General features: G+C 44.1%; 1 protein-coding gene across 2 annotated transcripts in view; it reads left to right on the top strand.

The window, feature by feature from the left end:
• ADCY1 (adenylate cyclase 1) overlaps positions 1-20,813 on the top strand; it is a gene marked incomplete at both ends in the record, with an annotated part of 142,718 nt that overhangs the window by 115,823 nt on the left and 6,082 nt on the right. Inside the window, 7 exons of one of the 2 annotated variants that reach the window (XM_084247973.1) lie at positions 176-265; positions 860-1,098; positions 1,359-1,482; positions 12,495-12,611; positions 13,443-13,589; positions 14,177-14,275; positions 20,652-20,766. In XM_084247973.1, the coding sequence (XP_084104099.1) occupies positions 176-265; positions 860-1,098; positions 1,359-1,482; positions 12,495-12,611; positions 13,443-13,589; positions 14,177-14,275; positions 20,652-20,766 (931 nt within the window). Of the gene's footprint in view, positions 1-175; positions 266-859; positions 1,099-1,355; positions 1,483-12,494; positions 12,612-13,442; positions 13,590-14,176; positions 14,276-20,651; positions 20,767-20,813 lie in introns of both variants that reach the window. The other variant, XM_084247972.1, reaches the window with a different exon arrangement.

Raw genomic sequence — 20,813 nt, 5'->3', positions numbered from 1 at the left:
AGTAGAAAGTACATAGCAATAGCAATAAAGTCCTATATCAGAAAAAAGAAAGAGCTCAAATAAACAATCTAGCTTTAAACCTTGAGGAACTAAAGTAAGAAGAACAAACAAAACCGAAAGCCAGTAGAAGGAAGGAAATCAACTTTCTATTAAGAGGCCTTTTCTTATCTTCCAGTGTTTACCAGGATGCCTGACAATCCAGATCCGCACAGTCTTGTGCATTTTCATAGTGGTCTTAATCTACTCTGTAGCCCAAGGTTGGGTGGTGAGTACCTCTGACCCTCAGCAGGCCTGGCATGAGGAGGGTTGAAGAAATAACATTGGGGATCACCCTTGGGAAACCAGGCTAGGGACCCAGTCTATGGGAAGGGAGACATTAGGGTGTCAAAGATGGTCCTGGGTGCCCAAGGAAACCAGTGGAGGGGTTACATTCCCAGTAGAGAGAATTTAATCTCCTGGTAAAGGAAGACCTTGTTCCTTCATAGTGTGGGGATGACAGAAACTGGGGTAGGAGTAACCGAATGGAACCGGGGCAGGGGTAACCAGAGCAGCCTGAATAAGAATTAAGAGAAGGGTATAGGTATAGGAATAATGGGGATTCTTGGATAGAGGGAGCAGGAAGGTATAGCAGGAGGGTGTTGGGGGGCAGGGTAACAGGATGATAGGAGTAACAGAGCTGGGTACTTTGGGCAAGATGTGCCCTGGCTCAGTCCTAAAGCTCCTGCTCTTTGAGAAATGGTGAGGAGTCTTCAGGACTGTGAGCAGGCAGAAGTGTGGGATTCTGTAGGGAACTGGGAAAGGAAGTGACTGAAGTTCTAGTAGTACCCCACCCATGTGCCCCTGCCCTTGTCTCCCACAGGTGGACTGCCTGCCGTGGGCCTGGAGCTCTAGTTCCAATGGGTCCCTGGCATCTGGTGGCTGGGACCCTGCCCTGCCCTGTGAGTCAGCGCCCCATGCCCTGCTCTGTGGTCTCGTGGGCACCCTTCCTCTGGCCATATTTCTGCGGGTCTCTTCTTTGCCAAAAATGATCCTGCTCTGCGTGCTCACCACATCCTACATCCTGGTCCTGGAGCTCAGCGGATACACGAAGGCCGTGGGGTAGGTGCTACTCCCGCCAGCACAGACCACGTGAATATCTCTATGGTGCCCTGTGTTCTGGGTGCTAATTAGGGTGCTTCTCATTTAGTCCAAATTCCAGCAAGACCTGGAGTGCCCTAGGAGGTGTGACTCTCAGCCTGGGGTTGCCCTAGGTGCCCCTATTGGTGTTGCCTCTGAGGGACACATTTTGAGTGGGTCTTGTATTCAATGATGTGGTCTTGGTGCTAACTTGGGTTTTCTTTCTCCTCTCCCCGCAGGAGTGGCACTGTCTCCGGGCACAGCTTCGAGCCCATTGTGGCCATCCTGCTGTTCTCGTGTACGCTGGCCCTGCACGCCCGGCAGGTGGATGTCAAGCTTAGGCTGGACTACCTCTGGACTGCTCAGGCAAGATAAGCTTTTTCTGCTTCCTTGGGAGAGGAGTGGCTAAGGGAACCTTGGGATGTGGCATTAGGCCCAGGGGATGGGGGAGCCCTCCTGACTAATCATGTGGGTGGCACCATCAGCGTGGGGAAGCCTGTGTTGGGTGAAAGAGGCCCTGTGGGAGGCAGTGCTAAGGGATGGGAGGCACACACAAGAGCCCTGTGTGATGGCCAGACTGTGCTGGTTTTGAGAGAACAGCAAGTTCCCCGTCTTCAGGGGCATATTCCAGTAGGGGGGTGGGGCTCAGCTTTGGCTGAAGTGGGTGTGAGTGCAAGTCTCAGTGGGTTGCAATAAACTCTCGAAAGCAAATCCTGACAGCTCACCCCAGATTTAGTAGGTCTGCAGTGGGGGCCAGGGATCTTTATTTATAACAAGTCTGCTGGGGAATTCTGACACTGGGGGGTAGGATCCTACTGTGGGCTGCTGAGGAAATGGACACAGGCACTGTCCTCGGGTCACATGCACTGTCCTCGAACCCTTCCCTGGGGATGCAGGGGTGGTGTCCCTTGAATGAAGAGGTAGGGAGTGTCTGAGGGGTGTGCCCCCTGGAGGGACAGAAACTTGTTTGCCTTCTAGTTTATTTACCCTGGAAAAGGCAGAAGTCAGCTAAGCTGGTTTGTGTTAGCACATCAGGGCAGATTGCATATTCAAGATATGAAGAATTCTGTTACTGTGGGTAAACAAGAGAGAAAAGTGCATATTGTGAGTGTGTTCTGTGTATGTCTGTATATCTATGCACACACAGATGTACTAGCTGAAACATTTTTAATAACAGCTTTAGTGAGATATAATTCACATTCCACATAATTTACCCATTAAAGTTTACAGTTCACTGATTTTCAGTAGATTCAGTTGTGCAGCTATCACCACAGTCAATTTTAGAACATTTTTTCATGCCTCCTCAAAGAACCCCAATATCCTTAGCAGTCACTCCATATTTCCTCCCACCCCTTTTCCCTAAGCAACCACTTATCTACTTTTTATCTCTGGAATTGCCTGTTTCATCTATTCTTGAACCTGTATATTGCTAGTGCCTGTTCTAGGCAAACTGCCTCACCCTGTGCTTGGCCAGTGGGCATCTGAGCCAGGTCTTGCTAGAGGAAACTTTCCCCAATTCCCCTGCCCTGTCCTCACTCTGTACCTGAATTCTCTATTCAGGGCCAGTAGGGAACAGCTGAGATTTTGAGCCCCGTAGCCCCTCCTCTATGGGGAAGGGATGCCCAAGGTGAGTTATCTGGACAGTGTAGGCATGTTTCAGACTGGTGGCACCTCTGATAGGGACAGCATGTGGGAACACACTTGATCTGTTTTACCCTACGGACTCAGGCTGCCCTGGTCAGTCATCAAGCATGAAAGCTCAACTGCAGCCCTCTGTGGGCCTATGTGGACCTCCCTCTCGGGCAGGGGCAGCCAATGGCCCCAAACCCAGGATAGCAGGATCCCGCCCTTCTCTCCTGAAAGCATCTTGGCAATGGGGAATGAGGGAGCCAGAGCCAGGCACCATGGGGGGAGCACTTACACAATCACAGGGACAGCCAGGAGGGTGCCTTGGAAGGGGCCCTGTGGGCCCCACCATGGTTGGCCATAGGGCAAGGGAGCTGTGGTGGAGGTGGGGCAAGTGTCAGGAATGCTCACTCAGGGAGGGCGGAGAGCAAAGGGGAAAACGCATACTAGTAGGGTGAGATTGACACTGCTGATGGTGCTCAGACCCTCTGAAAGGTGAGGCAATATAGGCAGCCCTGGGCTGGTATGGCGCCCATGGCACCACCATGGACAGTCCTTCCTCCAGGCCTCAGGGATGGGAGAGCAGTCCCCACAAGCTGGAACAGGGCGGGCCACAGACAAGATTCACAACCTTCGGCCAAGGGATAGGGCTGTGCCACGATGCAGAGTGCTCTCTCAGTGGCTGCTGGTATTCCCCAGTGAGCAGGCAGCAGGCGGGCCTCATGGTGAAGTCCTCCTGGTGGGCTGGGTCAGAGCAGATGCCGGTGGAGGAGGACAGTACATACTGTTCCTGGAAGGGAGAGCTGGCGGCTATACTTTGCTATGGCCAGGCCAAGGAGCAGACAGCCCTGTGCCACAGAACCTGGTCTTGAAGGCCTCTGCTGGCTGTCAGGGTAACCAGACCGCTTGGTCATGAGATGTGTCTATCAGCCATCAGTTGACCCTGTGGTTCAAGTTCTCAGAGCTTGAGTAGAAGGAACTTAGGATGAGCCTGGGAGACCCAGTGGCAGCTTGTCTACCAGGCACTTGCTCTGGTCCTCACACTCACAGAGTAGGCCTGAGGTTTTCTTCCAGTCAGGAACATGTGGGGAGGTATTTTCACTCTTTGATTTGCAGGGGTTTTCTTGGCCTTTGTGTCCCCTTAAGCATTATTAAATATATAGTAGCTCAGTCCGCCCTGGAATTCACCAAGGGCACCTTTTGCCTCCCGCCCCCCTCCATGAGGTGCACGTCACAGAGAGATCAATGCAAGGGAGAACCTCTGTGTCACGGGGGGGTTGCCCTCACAGAACACACTGACATATTTTTCCATGGAGACGTAACAACAAACACCATCTCACTTTCCCGCAAAAACAGTAAAACAAGCACCTTCTGGACTTTGCCCCGTTTGCACTCTGGATATTGAAGTGGGTCATGCAGACATGGAGCGCCTCACACTGTTGCAGAATATCCAGGCCAGAGACTTGGTGGGTTAATTATTTACTGAGATCAGGCAGGTCTTTACATTGACACAAATAGATGAGCTTCTCCCTGTGGAAACTTCCTCAAGTTCTTCCTCTGTGACTCTTGGAATGCTCTCATTGTAGGGTCTTTTTTTTTTTTTTTTTTGAACTTGGGAGATAATCCTGATGGTAGGTGTACTTGCAATGAAAATTTATTTCTCTACCAATGAGTGCCTAACCCCAAGGTGGTTCTCTTTGTCCAGCTGTTCTTAGGTTTTAGAGAGAACAGCACAGACATGGAGGTCCCAGGAGGGGGACCACATTAAGAGACCTGCACCCCCTTCCCCTCCTCCAGCCTCTCTTTCTCCACTCATCATGACTTTAAAACTCTCTTTCTCCACTCATGGCCCTGGGCTGTGGAGGCTGGAGTTATGCAGTCAAGGTCCTGCTCCCATCTCTGAAATGCTGTGTTATTCCATTCTCTGTCCTTGGCCCTTGATTATAACTCTGGGGCTTGGTGTGAGCACCTCTCCATAAAGCCTTCCCTGAGGAATAGTGCGCCCAACTCTTTGACAGTTGTGTTCTTTGGTGCAGTGCCCCAAACACTCCCATGGAACCCAATGTCCATGCTGAATGGCGGGGCTCTTGTTCCATAGTGCTTCACGCATGGGAACCCAGAACCTCTATGCCTCCAGGAAGTGCACAGACCACCTGTGCACCTGTGAACATCTGGTTCATCCAGCAGATGCTTACTGAGCACCTGTACTACACCACACCACGTGAGGGGCACCCATGTGCCCACAGAGTGTAGCCTGGTCCTCAGTGTCCAGAAGCAGTTAAGAATCATATACATCAATCACAGAAGATTTCTGTACAGTTATGGAAATACCATAGGAAGGAGACACATCCCTGACCCTGCTCCAAGGATGACGGCATTGACCTCTAATGATAATACCTGACTCAGTCTGGAAGATTTCTAGGTCTTAGCCAGGGGAAGGTGGTGGTCTGCCAGCAAGGGGCACATCTATGCTTCCATGGAGATGGTAGTTTTGAAGTCTGTGAATGCAGTGAATTACTTTAGAAAATGATTCAGTAAATCCTGTACTCCCAGGATACACCTTGGTCATGACAATACCAATTTTGTAGATTGCTGAATTCAACGTGCTAAAATTTGATTAAAATATTTGCATTATCTTATGAATGATAAGACTCAAGTTTTCTTACAATATGTTGATCAGACAAGGTTTTGATATCAGAGTAATGCAGGTTTCATGGAATGAGTAGGGGAAGATTCCTTTCTTTTCAATTTTATGGAAAAGTTTGTGCAGAATCAATATTATTTCTTCCTCAAATGTTCAGTGAAGTGAGCCCTCATCCTGAATTTTTATTTACTTGTTATAAATAAATAAAGTATTTTATTGATTGATTTATGTACTTTTTTTTAGCAAGGAAATTTTCAGTTAGAAATTTAATCTCTAATAGTTTCACAGTCATGTAAAATAATCTTTTTAATAGTTCTCTGAAGAGCTATTTAATTTTTCTGTTCATTTTTTTAGGTGCTTTTGCAATTTATATCTTTCCCTGAAAGTTGGTGATTTTATTGACACCAAATTGTTTATAGTATTGTTGTATAGTTTCTTTAATATTTATAGAATTTGTAGTGATGTTACCTCTCTTGTTCCTGATCTTGAGAATGTGTAGACTCTTTCTTTGATCAGTTGACTAGAAGTTTGTACATTTTATTGATTTTCTCAAGAACGAGCTTTGGTTTCATTGATTTTTCTCTATTTGTTTTCTATTTATCTTATCTATGTTATTTATTTTTTTCCTAATTACTCAGGGTTCAATTGGGTTCAATTTATTATTTTTCTTGTTTCTTAAGGTAATTTGAGACAGATCTTTGTCCTTTTCTATTGTAGATATTTTGTTACAATTTTTTCCTCTAAGTATTGCTTTATGAGTCCCACAAATTTTGACATTGTGTGTCATTTTATTTTCATCTAGTTCAAAAGACTTTATAATAATTTTCTTTTTGAGTTATTCTTTGGACCTGAGTTATTGTTAGGAAGAACCAGGAAAACATTTTTTTCTGGACCAGAGTAAATTAGGGAAATCTCATTGTATGCTATTATGTTTTCCAGTGCATCAGTCTGAGGCCCTGTGATTTTGGGTGAGACCCCTGCAGAGATATCACCATAGCCTCATTTGTACTAGATACAATGACTGGGTACCATATCTTATTAACCTTTAACGGGAGTACAATGGCAAGATGCTTTTTATTTATAGAGAACTCCACACTTAGATGTACACACTCTCTGACACATAAACACATGCATGCCTCAGCATTCATATACATTCACTCACACTCTTCAACATGAACATTCAGACCTTCACATAGTCACACTCATGTACAAACACTCACACATATACATACTCATATATAACCACACCCTCAGTCATATGTACACATACACACTCTGACACTCATATGCACACACATGCACATACATGCTCATTCTCTGATAGACACTCTTATACACACACCAGCACCTGAATATCCTAATTGCTGCCTTTGAAGATTTATTCTCCCAATTTCTAATGAAGGTTAGGGCTGTCATCTAGCATTAGATTTGAATTCTTCAAATCTAATATTAAGATTTCATAAGTGTGTCACAAATATATAAAACACAGTTGTCAGAAAAATGCCCACTCCTTCTCTCTAGTTGGTTATTTCCTTGCATGTCTGTGATTTGGAAAGGGTATGAGGCTGAAAGTCACTGTGGTGATTTCTGTCAGGTCCAGGATCTAAGTTAACCTCAGCATTCTGGGCTTGGAAAAGCAAATTGAGAAGGAATTCTGTTTCAAACATAGTCCTTTGTGAGCAGAGGGCAGGGGCAGCCAGCTTAGCAACAACTCATGGGAAAGGACTGGGACCTTGTTAGCTGGGAGCCTGTGCACTTAGCTAAAGCTCAGGTCCATGCCAGAAGGTAGCTATGGGCCGTAAATCAGTCTTCTGGGCTGGGCTCTGGATATCCCAGCTTGAGGGTGTGAGGTTAGGTTAGCAGAAGTAAAGTAGTGAGTGCCCCTTCTATGAGTTGTCTTTTGAGGCGGTCGTAGCAAATATAGAGGCAGATCTCTGTGGATTCACTGATCACTTTGGAAGTCAATGAACTTCTAATACTACTCTTGAAATGCTGATATTTGAGGGAAAAGCCTTTAGACTAGCCAAGAGAACACACAGGTGGTATAATGTCTCAGCATACACAATGATAGAGCAATGTGTGGTGGTCACACACCTTCTGGGGAACTCTGAGGGGAAGGAAATCTGGTACTGGTGGGTGCACATTAGGGATCTAATGTATAAAGAGGGAAGGCACAGGGGAACAGAGTGAAAATCCCAGCATTGGCCCTTTAGAACCATTCTGTAAACTCTGCATTGTGAGGCAAAGCTGTGTAACTCCAGAATATCACTTTTCATCATTGACCAGCAAAGGTGCTTAGTGCAGGTTATCCAGGGACCATGCCATTGTATTCTTGAGGGGCCTGGCTGTTGAATACATTGTCCTCAATCACCATGGCCCAGAGAGCAGTGGAAGGCTCTAGTCTGGAAATGACACTTGTCACTTCCCTTCATATGGTAGTGTCTCACTCTTCTCCCAGCCATGGGACTGTGCAACCCCTTGGTCCCTGGGGTGGAGGAAGCCAGTATGTGGAAAATGTTAGGCTCTGTTTAGAGCCCATCAGGAGATGGGAACCTCACTAAGGTCCAGGTATTCTCTCATGGTTCACCCTTGACAGTGGAGCAGAGGCTTCTCTGGATGTGCATAGCTTGTGTGGCCTGACCAGATGGTCCATTTGAAGGGTAGCCACTTGTGCAGAGATGTGCACCTTACTTACCCATCTAACTGGGTGACACAGGCTCCTGAGTGTGTCTTGTACAGTGCCTCATATTCAAGAGAAATTATCAAAGGGATGCAGCATGGAACAATTCAGCCCCAAAGTTAGAAAATAAGCTCTTCTAACCTGGGGGATGATAACCCTCTGTCTCAGCCACTGTATGTCCTTTTCCTCTGCATTTCCCCTGATGGAGGTTTTTCTTAGAGCCAGGCACCCCCAAAAAGGGGTGTGTGTACCCTAGAAAGCACGGGGGAAGTTTGATGGGATTTTGAAACAAGACCTCTGTGATGGTTAGTTTTATGTGTCAACTTGGGTGGACCTAAGGGTCTCCAGATATTGGCCAGATAATATTCTGGGTATGTTTGGGAGGGTGTTTCTGGATGTGTGTACTCAGTAAAGCAATCTGCATTTCTCATCTAGTGGGCCTTATCTAGTCTGTTGAAGCCAGAACAGAATGAAAAGACAGAGGAGAAATTCGACCTCCTGCCTGACTGCTTGAGCGAGGACCTCTGTCTTTTGCCCTTAGTTCTCCTGGTTCTCACGCCTTTGGTTTGGACTGAATTACAACATCGAGTCCTCTCTTGGGAGAGGAGTTTCTCACTTCCATTATCTCCTGAGCCAGTCCCTCATAATAGATTACTTCCTATACATCTATATGTGCCTTAATGGTTATTTTATTTAGGAAGCCCTGACTAATACAACATCAGGAGGTTTATTTATAGTCAATGCTCTGGAATTTAAGAAAGGTGCCTTCTAAACATTTGAAAAATGAGCTGGTAATGGCGATTTGATTCTAACCACATGTTACTTCCAGGCCTGGGTCAGGGGTTTGCTGGTTTGCTTGCCTGGACTCAATGCTCTTTTACAGCAGTTTGTAGTAGCAACCTAGAGTCAGCAGGTTGGGAGGTCTCAGGTTTTGCTCTTTCATTTTTTAAAAAAGATTTATTTATGCATACAAGAACTGGGGTACAGGCCAGAGGTGCTGGGGGTGAGAGGATTCACCCGAGACAGAGTGGGAACAAAACAGGTGGATTGATTGAAATACACAGCTGAGGGGAGCCACGGGCGAGACAGGAAAGCTCTGCTGCGCCATGTGGGTAGCTCCCTGGCCTGCTGGGGATTGAACTTGTGCCATGCTGCAGTGGCTGCAGATAGCTTCATAGTGCTGTGACTTAATCCCTTGTGCCACCAGGGAGACCCTATGCTGCTTCATTTTGTTCTCTTCTGTTTACCAAAGACAAGTGCTCCCAGGCTGTGAGACCATATGAGATGGCTATGGACAAACCCTGGCAAATAATTTCTGAAGAGTAACTCCTATAATATGTCCCTAACTGTTTTGACAATTAGCAGGGAAATTCCTTTTGAAAGAAACTGTGCTGTAGTGGCACAGCAGTGGCATAGCACATTGACCACAGCACTGTGAAGCTGTCCGCAGCTTCTACAGCACGGGTTCAATTCCCTGCCAGCCAGGGAGATTCCCACACGGCGCAGCAGACCTCTCCTGTGATGCCCACTGCTCCCATCAGCAGTGTATTTCAGTCAGTCTGCCTGTTCTGCTCCCTGCTCTGTCTCTGGTGAATCCTCTCACTCTTCTGTGCCTCTGGTCTGTACCCCAGCTATTGTATAAATAAATAAATAAACAAACAAATAAATAAATAAATCTTTTTTTTTTTTTTTTTTAAAGAAACTGTGCTGTAGAGGGGGCATTTTGAAAATGAATGTTGGATGTGTTGATTTTTTTGACAGGAATAATGTATGTAACCCACAGAGTTCTTTTTTACAAATGCTTAGAGTTTCCTGACTGGTTGGAAAGTCTAAAAAAAGAAAAGTGGATTTTCATCATGTTAAAAACACAACAATGAAAATTTTCTTCTTAGTTTGTAAGAAGATGGACATTCATCAGTCAAATTTCAACAAAAATCTTTGTATCTGTAAATGAATTTAAAAATGAGTGATGATTTAGGAAGAGAGCTAATCTGATAACCTTTAAATTTTAAATACATTGAAATAAACTCTACATAGAACCAAGACTTTTCTTCAGGAACCAAGATTCCTTTTAAAAAGTTGAAACATGTCTAATTACATTGCTCATTAAAATATTGTTAGTATTTTGGAGACACCAAAAGTATTTTGTGCCAAATGAAGCAAAACTATTGTGTTAAAAATGTTACTACTTTTGCTTTAGCTTATCCTGCAGAGAACTTTTTCTTGGTGTATCAGTGCACCTGTGTTAACAGGTAACTGACTATACATGTCTTAGGAGAGGTTCTGAGACCTTGCAGAGTCCTTCCTGACACTTTTCTTTCCTATAAAACTGCGTTGCTGAACCGGCATCTGAACCAGACCTTGACCATGGCCATGTCTGCTTGTCTGCAGAGTCTCTCAGCAGGGTCTTGTAGCTGCTGGCTTCTTTTCCTGCCCTCCCCCACTTCAAGGAGGGTTTCGCCACCTCACCTACTTTAAGGAGTAGGTGGAACCTATTGTGTGATTAGTCTCCTTGATAACTAATGGCTCCTGTGTAATACACATGATTGTTTTTCCAAAAAATGCCCCTAGAGGAGTCCCAGGGGATTCCAGGTTGGGCCCACCTATGGGGTCATGTGTTCAAGCTATTCTTGTGCCTGAGGCTTCCTGCACCAACCTTTGGGGATCTCCACTGTTCTCCTTTATTTGGTAGAATTGCTACATGAAATCTAGCAACATGTGACCAACCAGCTCACGTGTCATTGTTGGAGTACTCATGACACAAATAGGTGGACTGCCAGGCTCACTAGATAGCATAAGTAGGAATGGAGCCTCTAAAAATAGTTATTTTTAGGGCCTCCCCTGGTGGCGCAGCAGTTGAGTGCTGGGTTGTGAGGCTGCCCGCAGCCTCTGCAGCGCCGGTTCGCTCCCCGGCCACTGGCGAGGGTCCCACGAAAATAAAAAATAAAATAAAAATAAAAATAGTTATTTGTATACTCTTTTATAATGAGGAATCCAGAGCATGTCACCTGGCCACAAAGTGGGACATGAACCAGGAATGCTGCCTCTAAGCCATGGCTTTTGATGATCAGGCCACTGGATGCCATGGAGGTGGGAGTGGTGTGTGTGGGGGGAATATGACTGCCTGATTGTTCTACATTCCAGAGTTTGGTAGCCCGTAGTGCTGACTCACATGTAGAAATGTTCCCCAAACTGAGCTCCTTTCTTGGGTCAGGCTTTGTGCCAAGTGGGAAGCCTGGGTAACCTCTCAATGCTTATCATTTCTGAGGGCACATGCTGCATGGACCCTTGGCCATCAGGGCCTTTTGAACCATAACAGTGGTTGGTTGCATTAGTTTCTGCAAGGCCCAGGAACTAAGAGGTCAGCAGGTTAGGACTTAGGTGCCCCTGCCTCATCCCTGGTCAAACCCACCGACCTTTACCCTGCTCCAGGGAGTCAGCACTGGCTCTGCCCTAAGGCCCTGGCTATGTTCTGCTTGTCTCAGCACCACAAAGATGTGAATCCTGTTGGGAAGATTCTAGAGGACACAAGCTCAGGGAAGTGCCTGCTTAGCTTTGGGCATCTGCAGAGGTGCGAAGTGCAGGCCCACGTATGCTCTGGAGCAGAGACTGCCTGGTGTCAGTGCAGCCTGGGGAAGGGTATATGCCTCAGGAAAAGCTGCCACCAGCATCTGGTCCTCAGAAGGTGATTGGGGCAGACCCTGGAAGTGAGAGTGAAGCCCCCCATTGCCTGTCCTTTGAAAGTTCCAGATAACTGGATGGTGAATTGTCCAGAAATTTGTGGATCAGCTTGCCTCTGTGATACTAGTATAGTGACTGCCTGGATGGGAGATGAGAGAAGCCTAATGTAGAATATCAGCACCCTTGGAATTTAGTTTGGATGATTATAAAAAGCATGTGTTAAAAGGAACATAATTCAGGATTCATTAAAGAACCTTCTGGCAGGTATTACTTAGGCCCATTGGGATAGATATGGGGATTTCTGCAATGGGGTCTGCCATGGGAGAGAGATGGACTCAACCCCAGTACAGCAGGGTCAAGTGGGTTTATGGTCAAGGACGTGGGGTGTCAGTGGATGGAAAACTACTGGGAGACATCAGGGGCCAGCGGGGTTCTAGCTAAATTGACATAACAGGGTTTCTGCTGGGGAGAGTTCAGTGTGGTCAGGTGTCACCTGCAGAGGTGGGAGGTGGGAAAATGTGGAACCCCATCAGATATCAAGGGAATGATGTCAGGGATGGGGCCCCTGGCTTAACTGACTGAGCAGGGTTCTTGCTAAAAGAGTGTAATTCAGAGATGAACATGGGCCCATTGGAGGGAGGATTTAGAGGGGCCTTCTGGTCCAGTTCAGGAGAGACTGTCACCTGTGCCACTGAGTGCAGGAAGATGGATGGTGAGTAGGAGACTAACAGAAGTCTTACTCCCCAGGCAGAGGAGGAGCGGGATGACATGGAGCGGGTGAAGCTGGACAACAAGAGGATCCTGTTCAACCTCCTGCCAGCCCACGTTGCTCAGCACTTCCTTATGTCCAATCCCCGGAACATGGTGAGCATGTGGCTCCGTGGCACTTGCCCCCATGTTGCTAGGATCCAGCTTGGTGCTTGCCAAGCTGGCTGATCCGGTGGGTGCTCTGGGTTTGCAGCTAGAGTTTGACTTGAATCCTCCCTGTACTTCTCTGCCTTAAGTTGCAGAGTGTGGTGGGTTTTGGACCTATGACCGCGTGATGGTTGAATGGTCTCTTCTTGTCCCCAAAGGCAGCCTAGCTCTGGGCCATCAGGAGACTCCTGAGACAAGATGCCCCAGAATTAGTATGTCCTCTGATCCGTAGAGAGAGCGTAGCACTTGTCATTCCCGTGAGGAAAGTGAATGGGCTTTGGTAAGCCATTGTTCAGTCCAGTCTGAATTGATCAGACCTTCCTGATTGTGTGGTCCTGTTGAGTAAAGCTCTGAACCACTCTTAACACAGAGCAGAGTTCTGCTTTGAAAATTGGGTTCAAAATTAAAGAGGTTTGGGTCAGCTTTTTAGTTCCTCGAGGCACAAATGAAACTCCGAGTTTCAGTTTGGCCTCCTTTTGCCCATAATAGCTCCTGGGGCTCATTTTTCACCTGTTTGGGCCTTGGACTGTCTTGAGAAGGTTGCTTTCTTAAAACTCCATGTCCTTCCCTGCTCCCTTCCTTCCCTCTGTCTGCACCTGAGGTGGAAAAAAATCTAGTCCCAGAGCTCCTCAAATCCCTTTTCTTGTGGCTCAGTATCCCCAGTCTTCCAGGCAGAGCTCTTGGACATTCCAACCATGTCTGAGGACCTGGTAGCCAACCAGCACCCTGAATGCTGCTCGCCTTCCTGACCAGTGGCTGACCTGACCTTTGAACCCGCAGGACCTCTACTACCAGTCGTACTCGCAGGTGGGCGTCATGTTTGCCTCCATCCCCAACTTCAATGACTTTTACATTGAGCTGGACGGCAACAACATGGGAGTGGAGTGCCTGCGGCTCCTGAACGAGATTATTGCCGACTTTGATGAGGTAAGGGCCACCTCCTGTGTGGGCCCAAGGATTGTGTGCATTCTAGCAGGGGCTGATGGTGATCCTTCTCTTATATTCTGATGTCCAGCAACCTGTCACTTCTCTATGGGCAGAATGGAGAGAAAGCACAGCATTTCTCTCCTTGGGAATCCAAACTGACCATGACAGTTGGAGAATGTCTTTGCCTGATGGTGAGGGGCATGGCGGCCAGGCAGGCTCTGGGTTCTGGAGACTGGGTGCTGGCCCAGCCCTCTGTCTTGTGAATGCCAGGCCTGGGCGGCCCTCCTACGGGGGAAGTGGTTCACTTTCTTTGGTCCCCGCTCTCCTCTTGAGTGATCCTGAGAGCTGCCCCTAGAGCACAGGAGTCTGCTCTGCATGTCTTGTCTCCTCTTTCAGACTCCCACCCTTGCCAGAGCCCTCCAGCCTCCATTTCTCAGTTTCACCATAGGTCTTATCTAGTGCCCCAAACAAAGAATATATTTTCAGAATGTGTTTGTCTACTTTGAGGTTATTCCTAGTGACTGAAAACTACAGTGATTTGTCTAAAATGTTATGTAACGTTTAACAGTTTTGTGTTTTTAACAAAGCTCATGGAAAAAGACTTTTACAAGGATCTGGAGAAGATCAAGACCATCGGGAGCACCTACATGGCTGCAGTGGGGTTGGCTCCCACGGCTGGGGCCAAGGTGAGTGCTGTCAGGGGTGCTTGTTCAGGGATCAGTTCCCAGCTCTGCCCTAAACCGCTCTGGGACCCTGGACAGTCTCCCCACCCTGGCCTTATTGGGCGGCAGCATGTAGGCCAGCTCACTGGTGGCCAGCTCTCTCAGATACAATCTCCCATGGAAAGTCAGCACAGAGAGCAGGTACAGAGGCTTCCTCCAGCCTGACCCCTCTCCATGGGCTCTCCCCCTCCCCACCAGCACCCTCCCCAGCAACCTCACCCCCTACCCTCCAGTTTCCCTTCTTCCCCACCAGCCTACCCCCTGCCCTACCATTCCAATGTTACTCAGTGATCCTCCTTCCCAATGCAGAATAAAGTTCTCAAGTTACCCCTAAGAAAAGACACAAGATAGGAAGATGTTAAAAAAATGTAATGAATGGAAAACAATTATAAATATGATAGCTACTAAGTCAGACGCTAAACCAACTGCATCAGTAATCACTCTCCATGTAAGAGGCAAATACACCAATTGAAACGCAGGCAAACATAAAAAGATCCAGCCAGATTTTCCGCAGGAAACACACTTTAAATATAAAGACACAGCTCTTTTTAAAGTAGTGGATTGTAGAAAGAGGTACTATTCTAAGACTAATGAAAAAAAAAAGAATTTAAGTAGTTAGCTTAATTTCAAACAAAGCAAACTTCAGATCAAGGAAAATTTTTAGAGATAAAGGATAAAGGAGTCAATACTGCAAGAAGTCATAACAATCTTTAATGTTTATGGAAATAAAAATACATGAGGCAAACCTGATAGAACTGCAAGGAGAAATAGTTGAATCCGTCCTACAGAGACTTGTCTGTAATTGATAGATACAATGAGCTGAAAATCAGGATAGTTAAGCTGAGCAGCATCTCAATCAAGTGGATATAATTGACATCTGTAGACATTTTATCTAACAACGGTAGAACACTCTCCGTTTGAAGCTTACAAGAAAAGTTTAGCAAGGCAGCCCAATTTCTGGGCCATAAAACACATCTTAACAAATTTGAAAGAATTTAAATACTATAAAGTATGTTCTCAGATCATAATAGAATTAAACTAAAAATGTATTATTGATAAGAAATCATTGGGAAATCCCAAAATATTTGGAGGTTAAGCAATATACTTCTAAATGACTTCATTGGTCAAAGAAGTCTCAAGAAAATTTTAAAATATTTTGAACTAAACAAAAATACACTTTAGCACATTTTGTGGGATGCAGCAAAAACAGTGCTTAGAGGGAAATTTATATCATTGGATTCATAGAAAAAAATACCAGTCATCTGAATATACACCTTAGAAAACTAGAGGAGGAAGAGAAATATAAGCCAGAAGCAAGCAGGAGAAATAAGTGCTAGAGTCCAAATCAATGAAGTTGAAGAAAATCAATGAAATAAAAATCTGGCTCTGTGGAAGGATCAGTAAAATTTATAACCTCTAACCCTGTTAAGCAAGACAAAAAAAAAAAAAAAAAGAAAGAAAGACATTAATATTTAAAATGAAAAAAAAAAGGTTATTTCTACTGAACTTATGGACATTAAAAAGATAATAAAGGTATATTATGAACAACTCTCTGCCCACAAATTTTTTTTTTATATTCCCCATACAATTGCAGCCCCCCCATTCTGACCCCAATCCCTCCCCTCCCGCCCCCGCCCCCCTAAAAGTGTCTCTGGTTCATAGTTTTTTGTTGATTTTGATTTTCACTTTCTTATAGTTATTCATTTTCCTGGTCCCTTATTTAAGTTTTCTAGATTCCTGCTATGAGTGAGACCATCCGGTATTTTTCTTTTTCTTTTTGGCTTATTTCGCTGAGCATGATCCCTTCCAGCGCCATCCATGTTGCTGCAAATTGCATGTGTTTATCTTTTTTGAATGCTGAGTAATATTCCATGGTATATATGTACCACATCTTCTTGATCCAGTCATCTATTTTTGTCTGCCCACAAATTTGATAACTTGCATCAAATCGACCAGTTTCTTGAAAGACAATCTACCAAACCTCATGCAGGGGAAATAATCTTTACATCTCTTAAATAAATTGAGTCAATAATTAATAAATTTCCAAAATAGAATGTACCAGGCCCACATGGGTTCACTGGTGAGTTCTGAACATGTAAGGAAGAAATTTCTAACTCTCTAAATTCTCTCTCAGAATATTAATGTAGGGAAAATATTTCCTAACTTACACTAAGTCCAACATTACCATAATATCAAAACCAGATAAAGACATTGTAAGAAAGGACAGACTCAGTCAGTGTATTTCATGAATATAGAGGCATAGTCCTCAACATATTAGCCAATTAAATACAACAGTGTTTGAAAAGAATCATTCACCATAGACAAGTTGAATTTATTCCAGATTTTCAATGCTGACTTAACTTTTTAAAATGAATTAATGAAATTCACATATCAACAATATAAAGAAGAGAAATCATGACAATATTATTTGATGGAGAAAATCATTTGACAACATCCAATACCTATTCCTAATTTAAAACAAATTCAACAAACTCTGGAATAAAAGGAAACTTTCTCAACTTGAAGAACATATATCAAAACCTGTAGCTTACTATCATGCTGACTGGAGAAACAATGCCTTCCCCCAAGAAAGCCCCTCTGACCACTTCTATTGACATTCAGATTGTAAGTCTTAGTTAATGTAATAAGGCAGGGAAAAGAAATAAAAGGTATATACCCTGGTAAAGAAGATATAAAACTGTCTTTGGTTACAGATGACATGATTGTCAATATAGAAAATAAAAAAAGAATAAAAGAAAATCTGAAGCTAATAAGCAGTTACAGCAAGGTTGTAGGTTACAGGTTAATACACATAAGTCAGTTGCTTTCCTGTGTACTAGCAATGAAAAAATGGAATCTGAAATTAAATCACAAAACCATTGCCCCAGAATTAAATGCTAGTTATAAACCAAAATGTGATGTAACAAAGTACATACAATGGCTCTATGAGGAAAACTATAAAATTGGTAAAAGAAATTAAAGAAGAGCTAAGTAAGTTGAGTAAGATTTAATGTTTAGGAAGACTCAAAATTATTAAGACATCAGTTATTCTCAACTTGATCTATAGATTCAGTGTAATCCCAGTCAAACTTTCAGAAGATTATTTTGTGTACCTGCTTCTAATTTTATATGGGGACACCAAAGACCCAGAGTAGTTAACACAATATGGGAGAAGTAGAAAAGAGCTGGAAGACTGACACTACATGACTTCAAGTTTTACTAGGAAGCTGTGATATATAGGACAGAGTGATGTTGGCAAAAGAACAGTCAAATAGATCTTTGGGACAGAATAGAGAGCCTAGAAATATACCCACCCACATAAATATAGTCAACTGATTCTGGCAAAGAAGCAAAGGATAAAGATAGTCTTTTCAACAAGCAATGCCAACTGTATATCTATAGCTATATATATATAAATATTTAAAAAATGAATCTAAGAACAAAAATTAACTTTAAATGTATCATGGAACTAAATGTAAAATGCAACTTTATAAAACTTTTAGAAAATAAGAGAAAATCTGGATGATCTCATGGACTTGATGATATTTTAGATACAACGCCAAAGATATGATTCATGAAAAACACTACTGTAATTTGGATCTAATTAAAATTTTGTTCTGTGATGGGTGCTATAACGAAAAGGCAATCTATACACTGGGGGACGATCTTTGCAAATCACCTATCCGATAAAGGATTTGTTTCCAAAACATACAAAGAACTTTTAAAACAAATAGCCCAACTAAACAGAGGACAAAAGATCTCCACAGATACCTTACCAAAAAAGATGCACAGAGGGTGAAAAAGCACAGGAAAAGATGCTCCCCACTCTATGTCATCAGGGAAATCAAAGTAAAACAACAGTGAGATTCTGCTGTGCACCTATTAGTATGGCCGTAATCTGCAACACAGACAATGCCAAATGCTGGCGAGGATGAGGGCAGGCTGGCAGGAACTCTCCCTCCCTGCTGTTGCAGTGCACATTGGTACATCCACTTCGGAAGATAGTTTGGCAGTTTATAAATAAGTTAAGTATACTCTTACCCTATCATCCAGCAATCATCCTCCTAGGTATTTACCCAAATGAGCTGAAAACACACAAACTTGCACGTGAATGTGTATAGCAGTTTTATACTTGTTTTGTCAAAACTTGGAAGCAACCAGGATACCCTTTCATAGTTGAATGCATAAATAAAATGTGGCAATCCAGATGGTGTAATGTAATTCAGTGATAAAAAGAAATGAACCGTGAAGCCATGAAAAGACACAGGAACCTCCAGTGTACGCTGCTGAATGGAAGAAGCAACTATGAAAAGGCTACACACTGTTTGATTCCAACTCAATGATATTTTGGAAAAGGCAAAATTATGGAGACAATAAAATCATCGGTGGTTGCCAGGGATTGGAGGGAGAGCGATGAATAAGTGAATCCTGGGAGATACTGAGGTTAGTGAAACTATACTGTTCTGTAATTGCGGGTATGTGAAGGTACATTTGTCAGAACCCATAGACTGTGCATGACACAGAGTGGACCCTAATGTGAACTGGGGACTTCAGGTAATAATAATCTATCAATTTTGGTTCATTAATATAGCAAATATATCAAATCCTAAAGCAAGAGGCTAATAATAGGGGGCACTTGTGTTTATGTGTGTGTAGGGGTGGGTAGTAAACCGTAATTCTTTGTACTTTCTACTCAAATTTCAGTCCTAAAAATTTAGAAGTTTGGGTATTGATTAAATATAGAGTCGTCTTTGTTTCACAAAACAGTCGTAGAAAGAAAGGGAAGGTGTTGGGGGGTTATTTTTTAGTGTGATCATTCTAGAACATTGGCAGTGGGTGTTTGAAATATATACACATATCTAGGTGTGAAGCTGTACTCTTAAAATTATGTAGTATTATAAGCCAATACTAAAGCAATGAAATTTAATTTAACAGGAAGAAAGAGAGGAAGAGAAGGAGGAGAGGGAGCAGGGGGAGGAGAGGAGGAGAGTCTAGCGGAGGAAAGAGGAAGGAAAGAAGGAAGATGAGAAAAGGGAAAGCAAGGAAGGAAAGAAAGGAAAGAGAGCGGGGGCGAGACTGGAGGACTGGAGTTGCTCCCTGGGTGGGAGTGCTCTTCTGAACCCGTGGCACTGACCTTGCCTTGTGTGTTGATGATGGGCTCGTGACAGAGTTGTCCAATTAGACAGGAGACCACCTGTAAAGAACTTGCATCCAAAATATATAGGCCAGCATCTGGTGTGGTCAGTGTTCTGCATGTGCACAGTGGTGTCTGATTGTTCCAATTTGGGTCTCCTTGATGACCTATGGTGAGGAGCATCTTTTTTTTTTTAATAATTTCTTAATTTGTATAATTTTTACATCAGGTATAGTCTCCATAAAATTTCCACTACAATTCACCTGTGCACCATCACGTGCTTCTCCCACCCTGCCCCTCCCCTCCCCTGCTGAGTGTCCCTAATTTATAGTTTCTGATTATTTTTGTTTAGTTTTGTCATTTTTTTAGGTTGTTGTTATTTTTTCCCTGATCCCTTATTTTATTCCCCTATATTCCTCCTGTAAGTGAAATCATCCAATATTTTTCTTCTTCCTTTTGACTTATTTCACTGAGCATGATCCCTTCTAGCTCCATCCATGTTGTTGCGAATGGCGTTAGATTATCTTTTTTTTTTTTTTTTGGTGAATAGTATTCCATTGTGTATTATGTACCACATCTTTTTGATTCAGTACAAATACTATGTATGGAAAGCTGTGTGGTGGTTCCTCAGATTACTAAAAATGGAGCTGCCATATGACTCAGCAATTCCACTCCTGGGGATCTACCCAAAGGACACAAAAACATTAATTCAAAAGGATACCTGTACCCCTATGTTTATTGCAGCACTATTTATAATAGGTAAGATGAGGAGCATCTTTTCATAGCCATTTGCCACATTTATGTCTTCTTTGGTGAAGCATTGAAATCTTTAACCCTCTGTTTAATTGGGTTATTTATTTTTTATTGCGGGTTTTCTTATTTTATATTTTGGATAAAACCCTTCATCAGGTAAGTGGTCTACAGGTTTTCCCTGAGTCCTCAGAAGCCAGGAGCTTTGGGTGTTCCCTTCTCCTAGTTGTAAGCCTGGATGGTAAACATGTCTGAGGGCAGCTAGGGAGGCCAAGACACTCTTGATGAAACCCATCCCACCCACCCAGGCTGCAGTCCCTGGAATCTGAAATTAAATCAGATGTGGATAAAGTCCCCCATCCCACCACAGGAACAGGCTGTCCCCCTGCTGAGTGTTCCTGCCCTCTCTGCCCTTGCATGGTCCACCCATAATAACCCGAGTCTGCTTTCACCCAGGCTCAGAAGTGTATCTCCTCCTACCTCAGCACGCTGGCGGATTTTGCCATCGAGATGTTTGATGTCCTGGATGAGATCAATTATCAGTCCTACAATGACTTTGTGCTCAGAGTCGGTATGTGTCTCACCCCGGCCCTGGGGCTGTGGCCTGGGCCCTCCCTG

Source organism: Talpa europaea, assembly GCF_964194135.1.
Source record: "Talpa europaea genome assembly, chromosome: 11".
Taxonomy (NCBI): domain Eukaryota; kingdom Metazoa; phylum Chordata; class Mammalia; order Eulipotyphla; family Talpidae; genus Talpa; species Talpa europaea.
Note: the sequence above shows the minus strand (reverse complement) of the source record. Positions and strands in the feature narration are given on the sequence as shown.